Here is a 22945-nt window from a genome sequence, read left to right on the forward strand (position 1 = left end):
ACACTCACACACACTTAACTTATTTGACAGTATTCATGAAAATACACACACACACACACACACAACTTGGTGCGATGGTATTCATAGACACTCATGTACACACACACTGACAGACACATACACACACACACACTGTCACACACCCACATTAAGAAATCAGTTTATCCATCCTTTTACTCCAGTAGAAAAACAAGTACAGTACAAAAATATAAGTCAAAATGTGTACATGGCTTCTACAAAAATGAATCTTCACCAGCACTAAATATTTGTGGTGATAGCTAGAACAGCATGAAATGAAAGTGTACAATCTACCCAACTCATAGCGCCAAAGCCACTCTGCTGAAAGCAATATATTTCCATGTGGTAAAATATGTTTAAAAAAAAAGATGGGGGGGGGGGGGGGGGGGGGGCATTTTCCTTATCAATCATCAGTATCATAATTTGACAAGGAAATTGACAAATAACAGGAAAATTAAAAACTCCCACTTTTCCACAACCCAACCCAACCCCCCAGCAAGGGATTCTCATTACCAAGCTAAAGCTTCCTGATACAAGAGCTTGTGGTGAGATCGCAAAATAGATCTGTGGTAATACTACTTAAAAGTGTGCAAAGGGTAGGGGTCAGGGAAAAAAATATTATCCTCAAGTTTAAAGTTTAATCCTCTAACCCTTTACGAGGCATGGAGGATAACTAATACAATAGCAAGTCAAAATGTCATTTTTTGTTTGTTTGCTTAAAGGCATACTAACGCACTCCCGTGTTTACAAAGTGTAGTTTGCCCACAATCGATGTCAAACGCACCATAAGACCATATAATGACGATACGTCACCATGCGCGGACCATAATACATGCATTACAGCTTGTTCTAGCCTCTGAAAAAGTGAGGATGTCAACAAAGCCGCGGTGTTCTCTCCCTTGCATCAACGTTACATGTGTTGCCAAATCTATAAATAGGACGATCCAGATCAAAATGAAAATTCAAATATCTCAACATTTAAGGGGTCCTAGACCACAATATTTTGCAGGGAACTTAATTTAGTCTGTCTCCAGCTGTTGGTAAAGCAATTAGCGTGTATAGTCATCGAGTACATATGGCTTTAACGCCCAGCCGACCACGAAGGGCCATATCAGGGCGGTGCTGCTTTGACATATAACGTGCGCCACACACAAGACAGAAGTCGCAGCACAGGCTTCATGTCTCACCCAGTCACATTATTCTGACACCGGACCAACCAGTCCCAGCACTAACCCCATAATGCCAGACGCCAGGCGGAGCAGCCACTAGATTGCCAATTTTAAAGTCTTAGGTATGACCAGGCCGGGGTTCGAACCCACAACCTCCCGATCACGGGGCGGACGCCTTACCACCAGGCCAACCGTGCCGGTCAAAATGTTCTTAATATTAGCACAAACAAATTCAAAAAATGTTACACACACACCACTGTGCACTGAGAAGCTCTGACATACTTAGCAAAGATTGTCAATCTTGTTCTGTCAACAACGAACCATGAAATAACAGTGGTCAAATTACTCCTGTCCATGACATACTTTGTACCTATCACCCTACTTTTTCCAATGGGAGGTGATAACCAGTCAATATGATCTCAATAAAAATAATGCTGATCAAGATTTAATGACACCCTTTTGAAGGAGCTACAGTGGAACCACCATTCCAGGCCCCCCAAAAAACCACCCTTTGAGTTTTCCAAATTTCCTGTTAACAAAGTCTGTAAATTTACCTCCATGATAAGGTCCCTCCCTTTTGAGACCTAATTTTCTTAAATGTTTGGATGTCTTAAAAGGGGCAACTTCACAACACATTTCAGTCGTAAAATGAAAAAAACCCACCAATACAGTGATACCTGCAGTGTAAGGCCTCTCCGATCAGAGGACACTTCCCAAGAAAGGACACCTTCAGTCGTCCGTTTCTCAATTATCTTGACCAAAATAAACCTGTCATGACAGGCCACCTGCAATGTGTGTCCTTTCATCACAGGTACCACCGTACACTTCTTCCAGTAGTGTTTTTTGCCCAGGATCAAGACAAGTACATCAGGGAAGTGATTACACAACGGTAAAAGCCTTTCAAATTGACTGATTGCAGTAAAAATGACAGTTATCATCCAAGTGCCTGTGATACCGTGTGTATGCCTCAGCATGCTTCAGCAAAGAAGATGAGATAACAAACAAAGGGTCAGTTGGAAAAAGCATAAATGTGACCGCCTTTGGGAAAAAGGGACATAAGTACAGTTGAAACCCCCTTTTATAACCTCCCTTTTAAGACTTCATCCCTTTTAAGACCCTGTTTTCTCTTATCATCTGCTCATACATAGCCTCTGTAAAATTACCCCCATTTTAAGACTCCCTCCTTTTTAAGACCTGATTTTCTCAGATTTATGGAGGTCTTACAAGGGGGGTTCCACTGTACACAGTACACTTTCCATTTGCTTTCTAAAACCACTGGCAGGTGAACATCTACTGATTTCTACATTTTGAGCTTTTTCAACTCTACAGGGTCCAATATAAACATTCTGCATGGTTTTGGTGTGGGCATTTGATATATCCGTCTTCTCCCAAGCAAGAAAAGCGATCAGCGAGCCCCAAGGCGCAATATTATTTATTTATTTATTTATTAAGATTTCTATAGCGCATAACTAAAAGCACTATGCGCAATATCCATCATTTTGCAGAGTAGATGTAGTATTGCATAGTATTCTGACTTTATTTTTGATTTGCAAATTTTCGCTTTGCACCTAGTCATAAATATTTATGAACTACAATGTTTCTATATAATGCGCTTATGTACATAAACTTATAATCTTTCACTAATTATGTAGGTCGGGCACTACTGTAAGCAAAACAAATAACCTCTTTGTGCCAATTATGAACTGACGCAGTTTAATGTTTATCAGCCTATTCGTAATTTGCATACACACAACCTTGATATCAGACCATTTGAAATCTCACCACAGCTGTTTTATCTCAACACCCATCAGGAAGTATTTGATTTCCGACATTCTAAAATCAAACTCACAATATTGTTTGTATAACGTCAATGGACATTACTTCAGCAGTTTCATAATTGCTGCATTGATAAGAACCAGCAAGGCACTTGGAAATGTAAACACAAGGAATGTGATCTTGTGACTAGAACTGCAGTTAAAATATACTTCACATTCAAACGTGAAAGTAAGGGGGGAGGGGGGTTGGGGTGGGGCAGAAGGAAGCTGATGCATTTCGAAAATAGTGAGAGTTTTTATATATATTCCACACTGGTTCTCCAAAATTACTAGACTATGACCACCTCAGGGTAAACAGTTGATTCTAGTCATTCAAACACATGCAATATTCAGCGCTACCAAAACAAAAAGAATTACAAAAAGAATGCTTCAAAACACAATTCAGTTTAATAAAAACTTTATTCGCACTTCTATAAATAAATAAAAAGGAAAACAGAAAAGTAAGCAACTACTTATAAAAGCATCAAGCATAGAACAAAAACTTTCAACCTCTAGTTTCAATTGCTAGAACAGACAAAAATGCCCAAAATATGAAATCAAAGATTTCAACGATAAATGGGGGAATCAGGAACATAGTTTGTGCAAGGTAAAAAATGGCAGAAAATCGCTTTAGAACAATTAGCTCCAAACCCATGAACTATGTATATATATTGTCAGCTAATACTACATGCTACAGATATATAGCGGCACATTTCAACCACAAAAAGAACAAGAACTATTGTAAGCTTGTAAAAATGTTTACATGAGAGTTACAAAGAAAATGAACAAAACCATGGCGCTTAACTCAGTATGAGTAGTACCGCAAATGAGGACAACAACAACAAAAATTCAAGCGATTATAAGTTTGTAATACAAACAAACTACAATAAAACTACAAAAAAACAATACAGCATGAAAGTTAAAAAGAAAATGAAAAAAACAATGGCAATGTTCTTATCAGTAAGTGTGCACTTCTTTTAAGAACAGCAACAACAACAGGGATTACAATTCAACCACAATTAATTCCTATTCATCAAGTCCTGAATTACTGTCAATTTCATTCAATTGGAAACTGAGAACCGTCATATTCTTTACATGCATGCATATCTCAAAGAAGCAAATCTTAGCACTGCATGAAAAGGTCACCAGCACAACGTGAACCGTAGAAAATGTTAGCCTTTGTAAATATGTCGTGCCGAATTCACGTAATTGCCAATTCCGCGTAATGGGCAACATCTTTGCCCATTTCGCGTAATCGGCAAAACGCTGCCCAATACGTGAAATCGGCAGCGTTTTGCCAAAATCGCGTAAAGGCTTCTAAAATTTGCCCATTTTGCAAAATCGGCAGCCACTTTTTGGTTTTAAAGTTTTCAAATGCCTGGGATATCATCACACTTAGACAACTAGATACTCGAATGGATAGATATTGCAATAATCGATAAGTTATGGCAAGTTACTACAGAAAGTGTACTTTTCTTGCATTTCAGGAGTTATGCTCGACACAGACCAACATAGACCATACAAAACATAGTAGGGAGGTAAAGCAATGTTAATGCAATGTTCTGGTGACACAAAAAGTAACGGACTGGCTGTCGCTTTTGCGAAATGGGCAAATTTTAGAAGCCTTTCCGCATTTTCAGCAATACGCTGCTGATTTCACGTAATGGGCAGCGTTTTGACGATTACGCGAAATGGGCAAAAATGTTGCTGATTCCGCGAATTCGGCACGACATGTACATTCAATCAAAGGAAAATCGTTCTGGCTTTTGCATACACCAACACCATAATATTACATTTCAAACAATTTTTGCAACATTTTTCTCCACAAAATTCTTTCTTTCTTTATTTGGTGTTTAACGTCGGTTTCAACCACGAAGGTTATATCGCGACGGGGAAAGGGGGGAGATGGGATAGAGCCACTTGTCAATTGTTTCTTGTTCACAAAAGCACTAATCAAAAATTTGCTCCAGGGGCTTGTAACGTAGTTCAATGTATTACCTTACTGGGAGAATGCAAGTTTCCAGTACAAAGGACTTAACATTTCTTACATACTGCTTGACTAAAATCTTTACAAACATTGACTACATTCTATACAAGAAACACTTAACAAGGGTAAAAAGAGAAACAGAATCCGTTAGTCGCCTCTTACGACATGCTGGGGAGCATCGGGTAAATTCTTCCCCCTAACCCGCGGGGGGTTCTCCACAAAATATGAACACCAAGAAACAGTGATCAACATAGTATCTCAGAATAATGGAACGCCATCTTGAACAAATGAATACATGCACAAACACTTATGGAACAGTAGATAGGTGTAGGAATGTACATACATATTAGATTAGCAGTAGTCTTTCTACCAATCTACAAAACTTGACTACAAAACGATGATTTTCCAAAATACTCTTGGTTACTGTATGTTACACTACATGTACTAGTATACGTACAACAGTTCACATGCTAAAAAATTCCTCAATAATAAGTCAGATATCGTAAATTTATGTAAAATGTGCGTTTTAATGGCTAAAACCACTTGTCTGAATCAAATATCCTTAGTGCTGCGCAAACTAAATGTTGTTGCTGTGCATTCATTGAAAGCAAAACAAGAACACTCCATTTAGTGAAAATTGAAATAGTATCAAAAATGGTAAAAAAGACACAGAGACATTTGGAACCTGAGTTCAAGGTTACATTTCATTCAAAATTGTATATCCTTCTTTTCTCCTTTTTTTTTTTTTTACATGTACAACAGAGTGTAAATCTCAACAATTCGCAACAAAACAAAACAATGCAGATATATGTATACACATTCTCAAATTACGTTTCTTACTTACCAAACCTCATTTTGAAAACTAACATAATGCAATATCCGAACTTCATTTTCGTTCACACACACAAAAGTAAGAATTTATTTGCTGCAAAACAAAACAAATTAAAATGCGAAAAAAAGCTCACGACAGTAAAAACTTTTTTTTCCATTTCTCAAAAAATACAAAACAAGAAGAGCAAACGCTCGATCGAGTCACTTTCACAGTTCTGAATATTATATGAGGCATCAGATGGACAGGAAGAAATTGCTATTCACAACACAATGAGTCACGTTCACATAAAATTTGAGCCCGGTCACTTTTATAGTTTCCGAGAAAAGCCCAACGTTAAGTTGTGTGTTGCCGAACAGAAAAGGCTAGTTATCTCCCTTGTTTTTCTGATAACGTTCGTAAAAGGCTACAGATGTAAATACTTTGATGTAAAGAATAATCCTACAAAGTTTCAATCACATCCGATGAACTTTGTCAAAGATATAAAATGTCTAATTTTTCCTTTGACGCTGACCTGTGACCTTGAAAAAGGTCAAAGGTCAACGAAACCATCGTTAAAGTGTAGAGGTCATTGGAGGTCACGACTAAACAAAATATGAGCCCGATCGCTTTGATAGTTTCCGAGATACTTTGTCAAAGATATAAAATGTCTAATTTTTCCTTTGACGCTGACCTGTGACCTTGAAAAAGGTCAAAGGTCAACGAAACCATCGTTAAAGTGTAGAGGTCATTGGAGGTCACGACTAAACAAAATATGAGCCCGATCGCTTTGATAGTTTCCGAGAAAAGTCCAACGTTAAGGTGGTGTCTACGGACGGCCGGACAGACTAACACTGACCGATTACATAGAGTCACTTTTTCTCAAGTGACTCAAAAACTGTTGGCACATTTTGCGAACCATACAGAGACTAAGGGAAGTAACCCTCTTTAAAATCAACTCAAATTAAAAAATTAAAAAATTAAAAAAAATTTAAACACCGACCCCATCTTTTTTGGTCAAGTTACCCCAAACCAACATATAGTTTTGATTGGCCTTATATAAAGAAAATTGTAAGACAACAATCAAGAAATACTACAATTCATTCATAATTAACCCAACTTCTGTTTGATTTCATTGTGCAGCAAACTTGCACTGAACACAACATGACATCAATAAAAAGTCTACACTCATACAAGCGTCTTTCTTTCTTTATTTGGTGTTTAACGTCGGTTTCAACCACGAGGTTATATCGCGACGGGGAAAGGGGGGAGATGGGATAGAGCCACTTGTCAATTGTTTCTTGTTCACAAAAGCACTAATCAAAAATTTGCTCCAGGGGCTTGCAACGTAGTACCTTACTGGGAGAATGCAAGTTTCCAGTACAAAGGACAAACATTTCTTACATACTGCTTGACTAAAATCTTTACAAAAATTGACTATATTCTATACAAGAAACACTTAACAAGGGTAAAAGGAGAAACAGAATCCGTTAGTCGCCTCTTACGACATGCTGGGGAGCATCGGGTAAATTCTTCCCCTTAACCCGCGGGGGGTTCATGCAAGCGTCACATTTTGTTCTCAAAATGGATCAGTGGGAAACACATTTTGTTGTTGTTGCCAAAACAAACCATTTCCGCAACATCTCACAATATGAGGAAGCATTATTCATTCATTGAGCGAGATCACAATTTATGAGAACCTTTGTTCTTGAGGTCTTTTGTCAACAGATATTTTATTCTAGCTCAGTTTCATAATTTGTTGGGCTTTTGCAAGGTAAGAGAGGTGGAAAGAATTCAGTCGTAATAATTAATTTTCAATGAACATCACTACATGTAGTCGACAGCATTTGAATCTTTGATGATTATTTTCCTGTTCAGAAATTGCAAACACAAAAAAGCCAATCTCCAAAGCCTAATGACATTAAATGAATGAGCTATCTGATCTGATTGCAAGCATGATGCATATTGGTGATGTAATTAAACAGTCATCAGAAAGAAAAAGGAGGAAACGATTCTTTCTACCGACTTATTTTTAACCCTATCCTTTTGGGGGAAATGAGTCTTTTTCAAAAAGAGATGTCGATGTGCTTTGATGTACAGTGTTTTCCTTAGTCTGATAGTAAACAGTGATTTCACCAGTGTGTGCATATAGGATTCAGGGACACGCAGTTTGGGGAGTCCTGCTGTGTGTTTTACTTTTAGACTTAGTTTCGCTGCAGCACATTGACACAATTATTGGTTTCTATTGAATGCAAGATACTTCCTTGTCAAGGAATACCGATCTGGTAAAGCACTAGCACAATCAGTGTATCACTGTCTTAACAAACTACCCCTAAATATCGTGTGTTTTTCTTAGTTTACGTCCATTCCACCTTTACTGCTCATGTTGCCAGTTTTTACCCCTGTCATATCTATATATTATATGCTCTCTTCATATATGCATAAGGACACAATCAATCTATGTCAAACAGATACAGATCTTGTACAAAGCTTTGTGTTGAAATCCTGCTTCGCACATAGATTAAGTAATCAATATCAGCTGTGTTCATAGACACACCGCTGTCATGCTTCACCATAGAAATGATCAAAGATGATGCTAATTCTGTTCACATTTCGCAGACACAATAAAACAAATAGTTTGTTGTCGCAGGCATCAGGTTGACGTTGGTGCAAACTCAGCATAAACAAGAACTGGTGTTAACGTTGGCTGTATTTGAAATGTCTGTACTTCACAGGCATGATCAAAGTTGATGCAATGTTCAGGGTTGAAAACGAAATAGCAAGCTGACACTGGTGATCATGTCCTTATGCATATATATGAAGAGAGCATATAACAGTACCATTACTGTTTGTTGCATAAAATTTGACACAAGTAGATGTATACAGATAATTCCACATACACAATAAAGTCAAAGAAACTTTCAGAGTTGGTGAGAAAATAGATAACAAGCCGTTGAAGGCACCAGGTTGAGTTGAGTCGTCAAAACAAGAATTGGCATTAAAATTTGCTGCTTGACACATACAGACTTTACAGGCATGATCACAGTTCATGCAACACTCTGAACTGCTGTTAACATTGACAGCAATAGATGAATTCAAACAAAAACTGTCGGGTTTGTATGGGTTGTGGGAGAGTGACCTTTTTTTGCATGTGTTTCCGACACACCCCTCGCTATATAGTCGCCCCTCCAATGTTTGTACTGTACAAGGTTTTGCAAGAAAAGGTCACTCTTCCACAAACCCGACGGAGTTAACTTTCCTAAAATTGTCTATTAAGCTGCCATAGCTGTCAGGTTGTAAATTCAATCAGCAAATGTAAGAAGAATTTGTATAAGTATTCTGCTGTACTTGACAAATACAAATGTAAAGAAAAGTGTGGCCGACAGTCGGTGGTTTACACATTCGAAATGTGATTGCTCAAAGAACTAAAAACACAGAGGCTTGGTCAGTTTGATTGTAGGCCTGTTAATTATCAGTTCATATTATGTTTCTCTTCTTCGTGTCATTAGACAACAACAACACACACAAAAACACACTAAAAAACCATGTTTGTCTCCGATGACAAGGCTAAACAAATTAAAGTCAGTAGGTCTGAAACATATTTTAATTTCTTTTTTGGGGGGATTAGTCTTTTTTTTTGGACACAGGGGCATGTGGCTTTTAATTGCCTAGAACTCTTGTGAGCTGTGTTTTCTGGATACCATAGAAGAGTTAGCTTTCCTTGTAAACTCTGCGATAACGAGTTTTCTCATTTTTATTTGCTGATTTGATTTTTTATATATTTTTTTTAAGGGTACAAATAAAGTTCTGGGGTCGGGAGAAAAACAGACAGTCGGTCAAGAACAGGAAACACTGAAGGTTTATTTTAGGCATTATAGGTTTAAAGACTTTAACACAAAACTATGTCCGTGAAACCTTAACTTCATGAATATTTATGCAGATGTGCTTTGCCAACTTATTCAGTTAATCTCCTTGGATTGACTATGGCATTTTGAAAACCTCTTTCAGTTCAGCCTTCTTCTCGCTGAACAAACGGAACATAGTTTGCATTATGTAACATTATACATTCCATAATAATTACACTACATTGGGGTGTGCACGTTAAAGATCCCACGATTGACAAAAGGGTCTTTCCTGGCAAAATTGTACAGGCACAGATAAAAATGTCCACCAAAATACCCGTGTGACTTGGAATAATAGGCCGCGAAAAGTAGGATATGCGCCAAAATGGCTGCGATCTGCTGGCCGATGTGAATGTGTGATGTATTGTGTAAAAAAATTCGATCTCACATGGCATAATTATAAATCCCTGCGCCTTGAATATGTGCAACAGGCTAGTACAGCAAAAACTTTAAACAGATCTAATTACAAGCATGGCAATGTTTCATCCATTTGGAATTTAGCATGCTGTGCATCTAATATCATATATTTATGGAATGGGCAATTTGAAGGAAACAATCTCTACTGCTTCAAAAATACAGTTGTGGTTATGCATACATGTACCTTGTTTGAGATCCGGTTTTGACAGTATACCCCAACCCTTCAGGTGTAATGTCTCATGCATCAAATTCAGTGGCTATATTCCAAAATTCAAATCTTGATGGCGACAATTTTGAGTCTCAAACTACCCTGCTTGAAAAACAATCACCATTCACACATTACATGAAATGATGAACACACAATGTAAACACATTTTCGTTTCTCACAGCAGTCCCACCGGAGAACGCAAGAAGCAGAGACTTAGAACAATACAGAGACACACACAAAGTGGTAAGGCACTGTCGATGGGGACGGAAAACGCCATCCCCAAAAATCAGATGAAATCTAAGAATCCCTGTTTGAATGTTCCGCCCCAGAAAATTTGGCCTCAAACAGGTACATGTAGGTGGCCAGGGCGTTCGTCAGGCTGAAGTCGTACATGGAATGCATAGCAAAGGACGGTTTCAGGTCCGTCAGAATCAGCAGCTGCACATAATACTTCGCAAACACATCCTCCGAAAAGCTAGCAGTGGCGAAGATACTCATAGGCAGAAGCGTATCCATACCCCTCACTTTACAAAAGTCACCCGTCTTCATGCTGAGAAAGTCCACAGACTGCCACACTAATCGCATTTTCTCCATCACACCTTCGGCTTTGAGAACGTCCTTCACCTTCTCGTGGTACGGCTCCACGATGGAGTCGAACAGTCCTAGAACCGACGCCAGCGTTTGGCTGCTGCGTGCCGTTTCAGTGGTTGTTGAGGAGTTGAGCTGTTTGGGGACATCATCATCGTGATCGAAGAGATCGTCAGAGTGAACGCTGGCACCGGAATCAGAACTGCTGGGTCGACTGTGCTGAAAGTGAGCAGTGTGCTGGTCCATGTTGACGCTAACACCGGCGCTGCTGCTGCCCTTGCTGGAGTCTTTCTTGCTGCAGTCGTTGCTGTCGCAGCTCCCGATGGAGGACACGGAACACTTGATGGACTCCATGTCAATCATCTGACAATTGAGTCGCGCACCGTCGCGGTTCACAAAAGCGTAAAGGTCGGTCAAGGAACACCGCTGCAGGTCAAGACTGGCGGCCGACACGGCGTCCATCGGAGGAATCCAGTTCGCCCCCCCGGCAGCGGAAACATCCTTGCCAAGATCCTCGTAACTTCCCAAGTCGCTGGACTTCCTGCCCAAGAAGAACTCACGGAAAAAGTTGCTGTCCATGATGTCGGCCAGGGCAGCAGAGCTAGCGAGTCGCTGAATCTTCCTGGCCTGTGGAGCGTGGTAATGGGTGTAGATGCTTTCCACCGCCTCTCCCGCCACCTTCCAGAAGTGCGGGCAGTAGCACACCCAGGCGCGGTTGATGTGGCGGCTGCCAGGCGAGATGTTAAAGTTCATTTTGTTGACGACCCGTTCGGCCATCTCCCAGGTGTGTACGATGACCTGGTCCCTCAGCACTTTCACCATGGGCGCCCGTTTGGTGAAGATGTCCTCCTCTGCACACACAGTGATAGACCACATTTGTAAGGCCAACAAAAAAAAATAGTCTGTTTACGGTAACAAAGGCAAAAAAAATAGGGTTGGTAGGTCGGGAATATATTTTTTTTTTTTTTTACTCCAAAAAAACATTTTAAGTTATTTTGCCAAAAAAACAAAGACCTTTTTTTCCCCCCCTGTTTTTCTAGATTTTTTGTTCACAACCTGTGTAAATTCACCTACATTTCTTAAGACTACCTTCTTTAAAAGATCGTATTTTCTCAGATTTGTTGAGATCTGAAAGGCACACTTCTTCTAATGAAATTGAGAAACAGTTCTGCTCACCATTTCAGATCTAGCCAGGCGGTTACATGGGATAAGCCCATCCCTCCTCTTGGACACCCACCACAAATCAACACCCTGACTCTTTGCTGTGGTCAGTTAGAATTTTTGTTAAAAATTAATTTCTTAAACATTTTACAAAATTATTTCATAAAAAAATTCCCACTGTGCACAGGCTGTTCATTTTTGGCAGAGAGCACACAGGCTGTTCATTTTTGGTTAGTGGCAGCGAGCACACAGGCTGTTCATTTTTTGGTTAGTGGCAAAGATCACACAGGCTGTTCATTTTTTGGTTAGTGGCAGAGATCACACAGGCTGTTCATTTTTTGGTTAGTGGCAGCGAGCACACAGGCTGTTCATTTTTGGTTAGTGGCAGCAAGCACACAGGCTGTTCATTTTTTGGTTAGTGGCAAAGATCACACAGGCTGTTCATTTTTGGTTAGTGGCAGAGATCACACAGGCTGTTCATTTTTTGGTTAGTGGCAGAGATCACACAGGCTGTTCATTTTTGGTTAGTGGCAGAGATCACACAGGCTGTTCATTTTTTGGTATGTGGCCAAGTGGAGGGATAGGTTTATCAGCTTTTCCACATATAAAAGCAGGTCCAGATATATATATGAGACGATCAGCAACACTGCTTACATGAGAAGGAGTGTGTCTTTAAAAAGGGGGTTCCACTGTACAGCAACAATTGCCAAAGCCTCATCAAGGCGTGATTCTTTGTACAGCAACAATTGCCAAAGCCTCATCAAGGCGTGATTCTATGTACAGCAACAATTGCCAAAGCCTCATCAAGGCGTGATTCTATGTACAGCAACAATTGCCAAAGCCTCATCAAGGCGTGATTCTATGTACAGTCCCTGGCGAAAGAAACGCAACTCATTCGCGCCCACTGTTGCGAGTGATTTTTCGTCATTTTCAAATTGTCGTAAAATATGAACCAGATAAGATAAATCAAAAAGAAAAACAGATTCGTAGAGGATAATTTACTGGCTGTACGACAAGTGCATAGTATTTAATTGTTTTTATCGTTTACTTGTTCATAAATTGTGTTAAACAGGGTAGGGGTGAAGCGAATCGTGATTGCAGGCAAACGTGTCTCTTCAACATGCTGAGAAAATCGTGAAAATGCCAAAAACATTACAAAAAAATAAAATTTTTGGAGGAAATTCATTTCTCAACAGCACCATTTAATTAGAATTATTCGCCAAAGCGTTTAAGACTAAAATAAATGAGCAAAGATCACTTAGACAGTGTTAAAAAGGGTTGTTTGGCAAAAGCTTATTCGCACGGAATCGACGTGATGATTTCTTTAAAAACCACAGACCTGCCTACCCCCAAAATTACAAGGAGTAATGAGCCCAGCCAAAAAGAGTAATCTGGTTTAGAAAGAGTAGTTTTTCGTTGTCAAAAGTAACGGCCATCGGTGGGTGTGACTAAACAATGAAAGGAGAACCCAAATAAAGAATATGACACTACCTTGCCTGTAGACATCCTCATTTTTCTCCCAACGGAGAAATAGTTGTTCATAAAGTCTTGCAGGACACAAACATTCTTCTGCACACTTTCTGTTCATATTCAGTTGCTTCGCAAAAATAAAATGTCATTGATTTTCTCAAATTGTGAAGTCAATCAAAACGACCCTAGAGCACAGCACTGGGAAACTACACTGATTGAAAAAATCTAGGATGACGAAAGCAAAATATGTCATGTGGTCACACGAAGATGACCAACAGTGGTTCCTGCAACGTAAAAGATCCAGATCCAGATCTCAAGAAATCAGCCTCGCACATAACCAGCGCTCCACCATTAGTCTAATCAAGAGTTTGCTGAATGAGCATAGAGTTTATTTGGAGGTAGAGGGCTTTTTCAAAGACTTGTAATAGCATGACTTAAATCTGCCAAGTTCTGCTTGGCTGCATTGCCTGGTGCCAAAAGGTTCCTGATCTTGATTTCAGGAGGAGCAGACTCTCCAATGTCTCATCCGACAAAGCTCGCAAATCGGCGAGAGCAAAATTACGGATCGGATTTATATCGGGACGAAATGCGAAAAATCGTACTTTCGGTTTCTTAAAAATTGTATTTCCATCGCAGAAAGCGTAGTGGCGTAGTTTGGAATAAAAATCGTAGCAAATTACGCCCACATCGTAAGGGTAGGCAGGTCTGAAAACAGGTGTTATTTGTGGCCAAGTGTCTTATCTACACGATCAAACTATAACTAGAAACAAAAAAGTGCTTTTTTTTTTTTTTACATCGATCGATTAGCGATAGTTATTTGTGTGAAAATACTATGAAGCCAAACGCATACGTCCCCCCTCCCTCAATACATATTTACACACACATGCACACAAATACACACACGCATATGCATACACACACACAGACACGCACATCCATACATACAGATAAACGAAAAGACAGATAAACGAACAAAGTCGCGATGTGCAGGAGCGCTACGTAGTGCTAAAATGGATGCCAACTGTCACTTTGATGATCGTTTGTCTGTCACTATTTCTCCAAAGTTATATTTCTCACATTTAAAACAACGGACACAGACACAAAGACACACGCACACACAAACACTCATGCATGCACACTCAAACATACACGGACAGACGCACGGACACACGCCGGCCCGCTCGCCTGAAGGCACAACCACAACTCACACACACGTAGGCCACACACACGTACACACACACACATGCCTGCGCGCACGCGCTCGTACGACTTTTTTTTTAAACGTAAACACAAACATACTGATTCACACAGAAATACCAACACAAACGTGTGTTTGTTTGCGCGCGCGTGCGTGTGTGTTTGTGTGTGTGTGTGTGAGTGTGTGTGTGTGAGTGTGTGCGTGTGCATGTGTGCCTTCATGTGTGTGCCTACGTGTGTGTGAGTTGTGATTGTGTCTTCAGGCGGGCAGGCCGGCGTGTGTATGTGTGTCCGTGCGTCTGTCCGTGTATGTGTGAGCATGCGTGCATGAGTGCTTTTGCCAAACAACCCTTTTTAACACTGTCTAAGTGATCTTTGCTCATTTATTTTAGTCTTAAACGCTTTGGCGAATAATTCTAATTAAATGGTGTTGTTGAGAAATGAATTTCCTCCAAAAATGTTATTTTTTTGTAATTTTTTGGGCATTTTTACGATTTTCTCAGCATGTTGAAGAGACACGTTTGTCTGCAATCACGACTTGCTTGACCCCTACCCTGTTTAACACAATTTGTGAACAAGTAAACGATAAAAACGATTAAATACTATGCACTTGTCGTACAGCCAGTAAATTATCCTCTACGAATCTGTTTTTCTTTTTGATTTATCGTATCTGGTTTATATTTTACGACAATTTGAAAATGACGAAAAATCACTCGCAACAGCGGGCGCGAATGAGTTGCGTTTCTTTTGCCGGGGACTGTACAGCAACAATTGCCAAAGCCTCATCAAGGCGTGATTCTATGTACAGCAACATTTTCTACAAAGGAAAACAGAAACAAGAATGAAAACTGACTAGAAGAAAAAACTGTCAAGTAAGAATACAGAATGCATGATTACTGATCTAAAGTAGAATGATTTTTGACCACAAAAGCCACGTTAGACGAGAAAAGCTCCAGAAAAAAGGCATGCAAAAAAAAAGAGAAACACTGAAAATATTCCAGGCACAAACAAAAGGCAATAGTAACTCAAACTAAGCTAGAGTGTCTAGACTAAGAACAGTTAAGGCAATGTGCACGCACACATGCATGTACACACACACTGCACTGACACATAAATAAACTTCACGCTGTCAAAACCAACCTTTATCATCGGGACTGCCGACACCAGACGCCGGTGAAGAACCACTGAGTTTTTCCTGCATATCTTTCAACTCAATATCCGAGGCATCCATACCCATAGAGGCAATCTGCAAATCGCTCAGTATCCCTTCCGCCAAATCTTTAATCAACTGGCAACCTTCAATGTGCAATCGATGCAGTTCGCTGTCTCTGGACATCCAACCATCCACCCTGGCTTGCATGGACTTCCACTGTTTCCTGTTCTCCTCTCTGCTACCACAGTACACAGAAAACTCGCTGAAGTCGCCCAGATTGCTGGGACTTTCGTGCCCCAGCAGCTTAATGGAGGACTCCAGGGCTTCGCGCATGGACGAAACATGGAGTTTTCTGTAGCACAGCTGTTTCAGTTCGTCTTTGTCCTGAAACAGCTGTTTGTGAACTGTCTGGAAACCAGATTGCAAGGTGGCTGTTCTCGAGTCCAGCTTCACACGCTTTTTTTTTGGCTGCGGAATGAACGGCCGGTACAGGTGGTTTCGTATCGCTTCTCTCACAACCAGAAGTTTCTGTACGCCTTCGTGATCTGAGTCTCTTTCTCTTTTCAACCTTTCCAGTTTCTCAGGGTCCTGTTGGCTTCTTTTCAGATCGTTAATTTTTGACTGAATGATGTCAAGCTTTATGTTCTTGCTCTGGATGTCCTTGGTCACGTGTATGTAAAACTTTTCGACAAACTCTTTGCTGCACGCTTGGAGGTAAGATTGTGTGGTCAGCTCCTCAATCTCAAGGAGTATCTCCTTTTGCTTGCTCAAGTATTTTTCTGTGATTTCTACCATTCTCTCTTTCGCCACGATTTCTTTTTCCATGTCCTCATGCTTGCGTTTTACGATGCGCATACACTCCTGAAGAATTGGGATATCTTCCTTGCTGAACATCACAGCAGGGAACACGTAGCAGTGAAGAATCTTGGCAATCTGAAGAAAAAAATAAAATTATGTTTACCCTTCAACCCCTTTGGATACTATTTAGTTTAAATTTGGCACTAACCTTTTTATCAAGTCAAATTTCTACCTTTTAGTCTTGACAAAAAAAACCCAGTAATCATGGTAGCAGTTCTGAAACCCAGTACTGTGAACCAAACAAAGCTTACACGGAGACCAGCACACTTGATTTGCTGACAGCCTACAAAATATACCGAGCAACAAAAGAAACGCGAATTTTCTCCAGAAAAACGTTAAAACACAATTTAAAAATGTCATTTCTCTTAAACGTAACATCGAAACGAATCAAAATCACGTTGGTATGTTCTTCGCACACTGTTCTTGGCTATGGCATAGTCTTTCGCTGCCATGGGCAAAGGAAGTCTCTGCAGATGGTCAGTACGGTGTGTGACCCCCTTGGACGTTGATGACAGCCTGGCAGCGGTGCCTCATGGAGTGGATGAGTCGGTTGATGGCATCTCTCGGGATGTTTCACCAGGCATGGATAAGGGCCTGACGCAGTTCTGCGGCAGTTCTTGGTCCTGGGCGTAACTGGTTGAGCTTTCTTTGAAGTTGGTCCCAGAAATGTTCAATGGGATTTAAATCTGGGCTGAGGGCCGGCCAGGCCATGATGTCGATGTCATTGTGCTGCAGGAAGGCCTGGGTGACCCTGGCTGTGTGCGGGCGAGCGTTATCTTGCTGCAGAACACAGTTTCTGCGCGCCTGGAAAAAGGGTACAACATGAGGCTGTAGGATCTGGTCAATATAACGCTGTGCTGTGATGCCGTTTCCCCAACCAGGACCAAGATTGTTGAAAAACACAGGTCCCAGGGATTGGTTGAGGCCGATTCCACCCCAGACCATGACGTTTGGTCCACCCTGGGAATTGTGTTCCATGACACAGTCACCAGCATAGCGTTCACCTCTTCTTGGCCACATTCTGACACGCCCATCAACATGACTAATGCAGTAACGGCTCTCATCGGTGAACAGAATGTTTCGCCATTGTCTCCAGTTCCAGCTGATGTGATCCTGGGCCCACTGCTGGCGCGCCATGCGATGTCTTTGAGTGAGAACTGGTCCTCTAGCTGGACGGCAGTTTTGGAGGTCTCGCTCAGCAAGACTTCGGCGTACTGTCTGGCCACTAATGGGTCTCTGGTGGTTACCGACGGTGTTCCTGGCTGTTTCATTGGCTGTATGGAATCGATTTCTCAAATGATGGCGCAGGATCTGGCGATCTTGTCTCTGTGTGGTAACGCGAGGTCTTCCACTTTGTTGTGTATCAGCAGTTCTTCCAGTGTTGACAAAACGTTGCTGAAGGCGATATACTGTTGACAGATGCACATTGAAAGCGACTGCTACCGCTTCTTGGTCATCACCAGCCGATAATCGACCCACTGCCCTCTCGCGTTGTTCTGGTGTCAATCTTGGCATCTTGACTCTGTCAAAAGTTTTACTGGCAGTAAGCGTGCCATGGTCTCTTTTTATTACTAATGCATCAGTGAACACATCTCACACATGAGGTTTCCCCTACTCCGCTTGCACGTGCTGTAAGCGCGCATCATGTGTTTCACGTGGAAACTGCTTGTCCCGTGCGTTGAGACAGCAGCAATGGGAAAATATTCACACAACAGCTTTGTTACATATGACTGCATAGCCATAGGGCATCTATATCCCAAAAATTGTCACTCTCAGATTAACTGTGTTTTTTAAAATCAAAATATTGAAAAATAATTCGCGTTTCTTTCGTTGCTCGGTATACACACACAACATTTAAATTTGTTAAGAACGTCATCAAAGAAAATGTCACAAAACAAAATGCCAGTCTGTAGACCTGAACAGTTGAGTTTTCAAATTTCAAGTTGATATCATTTTCAACAAATAAACTACCAAACATTTCAGGTTAACATTGCTATAAATTTGTAAAGCTAATCTTCTTCTTCTTCTTCTTCTGCGTTCGTGGGCTGAAACTCCCACGTACACTCGTGTAAAAACACGTGTCACGTGAATGTTACGTGTATGACCGTTTTTACCCCGCCATTAAGGCAGCCATACGCCGCTTTCGGAGGAAGCATGCTGGGTATTTTCGTGTTTCTGTAACCCACCGAACACTGACATGGATTACAGGATCTTTTCCGTGCGCACTTAGTCTTGTGCTTGCGTGTACACACGAAGGGGGATAAGCCACTAGCAGGTCTGCACATAAGTTGACCTGGGAGATCGGAAAAATCTCCACACTTAACCCACCAGGCTGCAGCGGCCGGCATTCGAACCCTCGACCTTCCGATTAAGAGGCCGACGTCTTACCACCACGCCACAGCGCCCGTCGTAAAGCGAATCAATCTTCCACACTCTTTGGTCTTATTCAAATTTCAACAGAATTTACGGCGTATGAAAGCACTATACCTCTTTGTTCAGCTCTCCTTTCCGCTCCAGGTCATCCCAGTTAAAGATGAGCTCCTCTGCACGCTCAAACATCTCGTCAATGATTGGATTGAAGTCGAGCGCGCCTGGGTGATCGGGGAACAGGGGTTTGGCAGATTCTGGCATAAAGGGCTTTTCCTCCTCCTCGTTGAATACTGGTGGTTGTGGCGGTAGGCGTGGTCTACGTAGCTGTACGGGCTGTGCACACAACAACAACAAAGAAAGAAGAAAAAATGAGTACAAATCATAGCATTGGAAAACTTACCCTTTTTTTTAATATCTTTTGATTTTATGAACTCTAGCAAAAAGGTAAAGACCTACAAGTTTATCGAGAACAATGGCAACAACAACAACCATACAAGTAAGACTGGTGTTGGTTTGTTTGGTAGGTTTTTTTTAAAGAAAACTTCTGTGGAAACTCTGCATACAGAGTGGTTTTTTGTTTTGTTATACTGAACACTGATTATTAAAATTAATATCAAACCATGAAACTATGCAAGTTAAACTCAAATTACATACATGTATAATCAAACTAGCTTTTCCACTTCCAGTCAAATCTGGCTCTGATTTTTACTGCAGAGAACACTGAATTAGACCTAGAGTACCTGTTGTACTAGAAGCGCACAGGATCTACATGAAGTATAAATTACACACATGTTCATATAATTATAAATTAATCAGTCATTATTCACTAGCAGTCAAAATTAAGTCATGGGAGCAACTGCGCTGGTCTATGATTCACACTGTGCATTTGGCTGCACATAAATTACTGAAAGGTTTGACACTGACAGCTGCATGCAATTTGCAAGTGAAGTCAAATCATAAATCATAAGCCACACTGACACAGATCAGCCTAACACTAACACTCAAAAGTTCAGTCAGCTTCCAAAATACAGTGAAACCCTTCAGATTCATACATTAAAGGTTATTACAGTGGAACCCCCCATTTAAGAACCCCTGATTTAAGACTCCCTCCCTTTGAAGACCGTGTTTTCTCAGATTTCCTGTTCAAAACATCTGAAAATTTACCCCCATTTTAAGACTTTCCTCCTTTTTAAGACCTGATTTTCTCAGATTTTTGAAGGTCTTAAAAGGGGGATTCCTCTGTGCACTGAAAGTGAAACGGATCGTGGTGTACATGGCACATGGGTCAGCTGTCAGCACGGTACAATCTAAATTAAAAATGATGTGACCAGTTTTCTAGACACAATCATTTTCTTCAAGAATAATGTGGGGTGGATCTTGGAAAGTTGTACAAAGAACACACTTTTCAAGACATGTATACACGTGTGTAAAGTATTTTACATAAAATGTGTGCTGCTGAATTTTGTTGTTGGCAATAGAACTTTGAACTGTAGGTATCAGTATGAAAAGCAAGAGAGACAGGTCCATCGTGACACACACCTGTACCCTACCGCTCTTACAGTCAATGTCTGATTGTGACTTCTTGAAGACTTCACAAAGTCTTTTTAGTGAAATTTTAATGTCAAAGCTTCGCGCAGCAAACTTTGTGAAGTTGACTTTGCCTACTTGACACACACACACACACCAAACATACACACACAGAAACACCCACACTGTGACACACACAACAAACACACACACACACACACCTCCGTTCACACAACCGTTTAACAATGAGCTTCTCATATTCTACTCATACTTTTCAAACTCAAAAACTGACCTCTGAATCCGGAATGTTGGCGGACTTTGTACACCATCTGGCGTCTCGCGCCCCACAGTCAATGTATACGGCTTCCATGGGCAGGGATTTGAACCAGGAGATGGCGTCAATCGTGCTCTTACTGGATACCGCGGAGTCTCCATGTCTCGGCGAGTCGAGGATCAGTTTTCCGTCCACCACAGGGCCACAATCGTCGTCGATGGTTACATTGCTGACGATTTTAACAACGTTCCCGAACTTGAGGTACAAGTACATGCTGAGTTGGGGGAATTGGATTCTATGCGTCGCCTTCTCTTGTCCTTTCGTCCTACATCTTTGGAATCAAACGAAAGAGCAGACGTTTAACTGATTCGCTTCACTGAGTCCATGATCAGTCGATGTGCGATGGTTGGATTTATTGAGTCATCGGGAAAAGCAACAATGACAAGGAAGACCAAAACAAAACACTTCGACCAATCCCTGTGCGAGCGAGGTCGTAATACGTCTTTTCACTAAACGTTATACGAACAAACAGGAACGCCATGGAAAATCTCTCTGTCTCTATCTCCATGTCTTTGTAGTCTTTGTCTATGTATCTCCACGGTCTCTGTCTGTCTCTGCCTGTCTGTCTGTCTCTGTCTCTCATCTCTCTCTTGCTCAGCCTGAGCTTCTATATATATATATACGACTAGTGTCTGTCTGTCTGTTCGCGATGCACGGCCAAAGTTCTCGGTGGATCTTTTTCAAATTTGGACACCGTATTCAGCTACACCCCGGACACAACCTCATCGATGAGATATTTCAACACGTGCTCTCAGCGCGCAGCGCTGTGCGCGCTGAACCGATTTTTTTTTTGTCGGGATCCACTACCAGTATCCTTATCTCACACCGGTGACACTGTGACGGTTCCCCTACGCTTTGTGTTCGGTGCCCTGACCCTTTGTGTTCGGTTCCCACTCGGTTCCCACACGCCAAAATTCGCGGACAAAACATCCATTTATGGTAGTATTACGCAATGTTGCTCTCTGAGAATGGTCTTGTTAGATCTGTGAGTGTTTACACTACATGCCTAGGTGCTGTTGGATTGAAGGTTTTTGATATTTTAGCCGTTATTAGGTAGAATGCCTTCCACTTTACTGCAAAACTGCATAATTCGTAGCATCGGCAAGAAATATCCTACCAAAAAATGCCTGCTTGGAACTGTCGTTGGTCCAGCAAAAAGTTCAACATGTCTGTAGCAGACAGCCCAAGTTTCAAGATTGTAGGGCCATCCAAACAGCCGTAATAATAAAAACAACAAAAGTAGTCAGTGAAATTGGCTGTGTTCGGTCCCCACACACTTTTGTGACGTAGGCGTGACGGTTCCCATAATTCATTGTGTCGGTCCCCACTTTCTGTGTCGGACCCCACTTTCGACCTAATTTCTCTGTGACGGACCCCACAACCAGCCTATTTTGTGTCGGTCCCCACACCTTCTTGGATTTATGACTTGCCGGTTACTTGTATCATTGTATTCATTGAATCTAATTGTCTCGGAGTTATTTTTCAGCAACAACCGGCAAGGCAGCACCTTTTGTGATACCAAGTAAGTCAGATGACATCAGTATGTGTGTGTATGTGTGTGTGAGAGAGAGAGAGAGAGAGAGAGAGAGAGAGAGAGAGAGAGAGAGAGAGAGAGAGAGAGAGAGACTAACTTTATTAGTTTATGCCACAAATAATATATAACATTATTTATCTCTGGGACGGTTCCCAGTATACCAGCAAATTATGTGTTGATCCACCCACACCTTCTTGAACTGGCCTTCCCAATATCTACTCTTAGTCTTACGGCCTTGGAGATATGCAATTTGGCACATTTTTAAAATAAAAGATCCACCTGTCGTATGTGAGATTCAGTTTTCAGAGCAAAATGCTGCCCAGGGACTTCTAGTGGTGATTGAAAAAAAAACAAGTCGCGTAAGGCGAAAATACAATATTTAGTCAAGTAGCTGTCGAACTCACAGAATGAAACGCAATGCCATTTTACT

The 22945-nt window shown here is 41.1% G+C and overlaps 1 protein-coding gene and 1 long non-coding RNA gene across 2 annotated transcripts in view; both read right to left on the minus strand.

Annotated features, from left to right (window-relative positions):
• Window positions 1-156: 156 nt before the first annotated feature.
• Window positions 157-22945, minus strand: part of LOC138948982 (uncharacterized) — a 44410-nt gene continuing 21621 nt past the window's right edge. Inside the window, exon 2 of the long non-coding RNA XR_011450137.1 lies at window positions 157-7151. This is a non-coding gene — a long non-coding RNA (uncharacterized lncRNA). The remainder of the gene's footprint in view (window positions 7152-22945) is intronic.
• LOC138948981 (uncharacterized) lies at window positions 3403-21409 on the minus strand. The gene is made up of 4 exons (XM_070320669.1): window positions 20940-21409; window positions 19238-19453; window positions 15880-16825; window positions 3403-11762 (listed from the first exon to the last, which is right to left on the minus strand). Exons 1-4 carry the CDS (start codon window positions 21192-21194, stop codon window positions 10621-10623), a joined length of 2559 nt encoding a protein of 852 aa, XP_070176770.1. The 5' UTR covers window positions 21195-21409; the 3' UTR covers window positions 3403-10620.

Source organism: Littorina saxatilis, linkage group LG15 (genome assembly GCF_037325665.1).
Source record: "Littorina saxatilis isolate snail1 linkage group LG15, US_GU_Lsax_2.0, whole genome shotgun sequence".
Classification (NCBI taxonomy): domain Eukaryota; kingdom Metazoa; phylum Mollusca; class Gastropoda; order Littorinimorpha; family Littorinidae; genus Littorina; species Littorina saxatilis.

Coding starts and splice junctions, on each gene's coding strand:
- LOC138948981 (XM_070320669.1), bottom strand. CDS start 21,194: ATGTACTTGTACCTCAAGTTCGGGAACGTTGTTAAAATCGTCAGCAAT. Junction 19,454..20,939: donor CCAACATTCCGGATTCAGAG/GTCAGTTTTTGA, acceptor TTGTGTGCACAG/CCCGTACAGCTACGTAGACC. Junction 11,763..15,879: donor CGGCAGTCCCGATGATAAAG/GTTGGTTTTGAC, acceptor CTGTGTGTGCAG/AGGAGGACATCTTCACCAAA.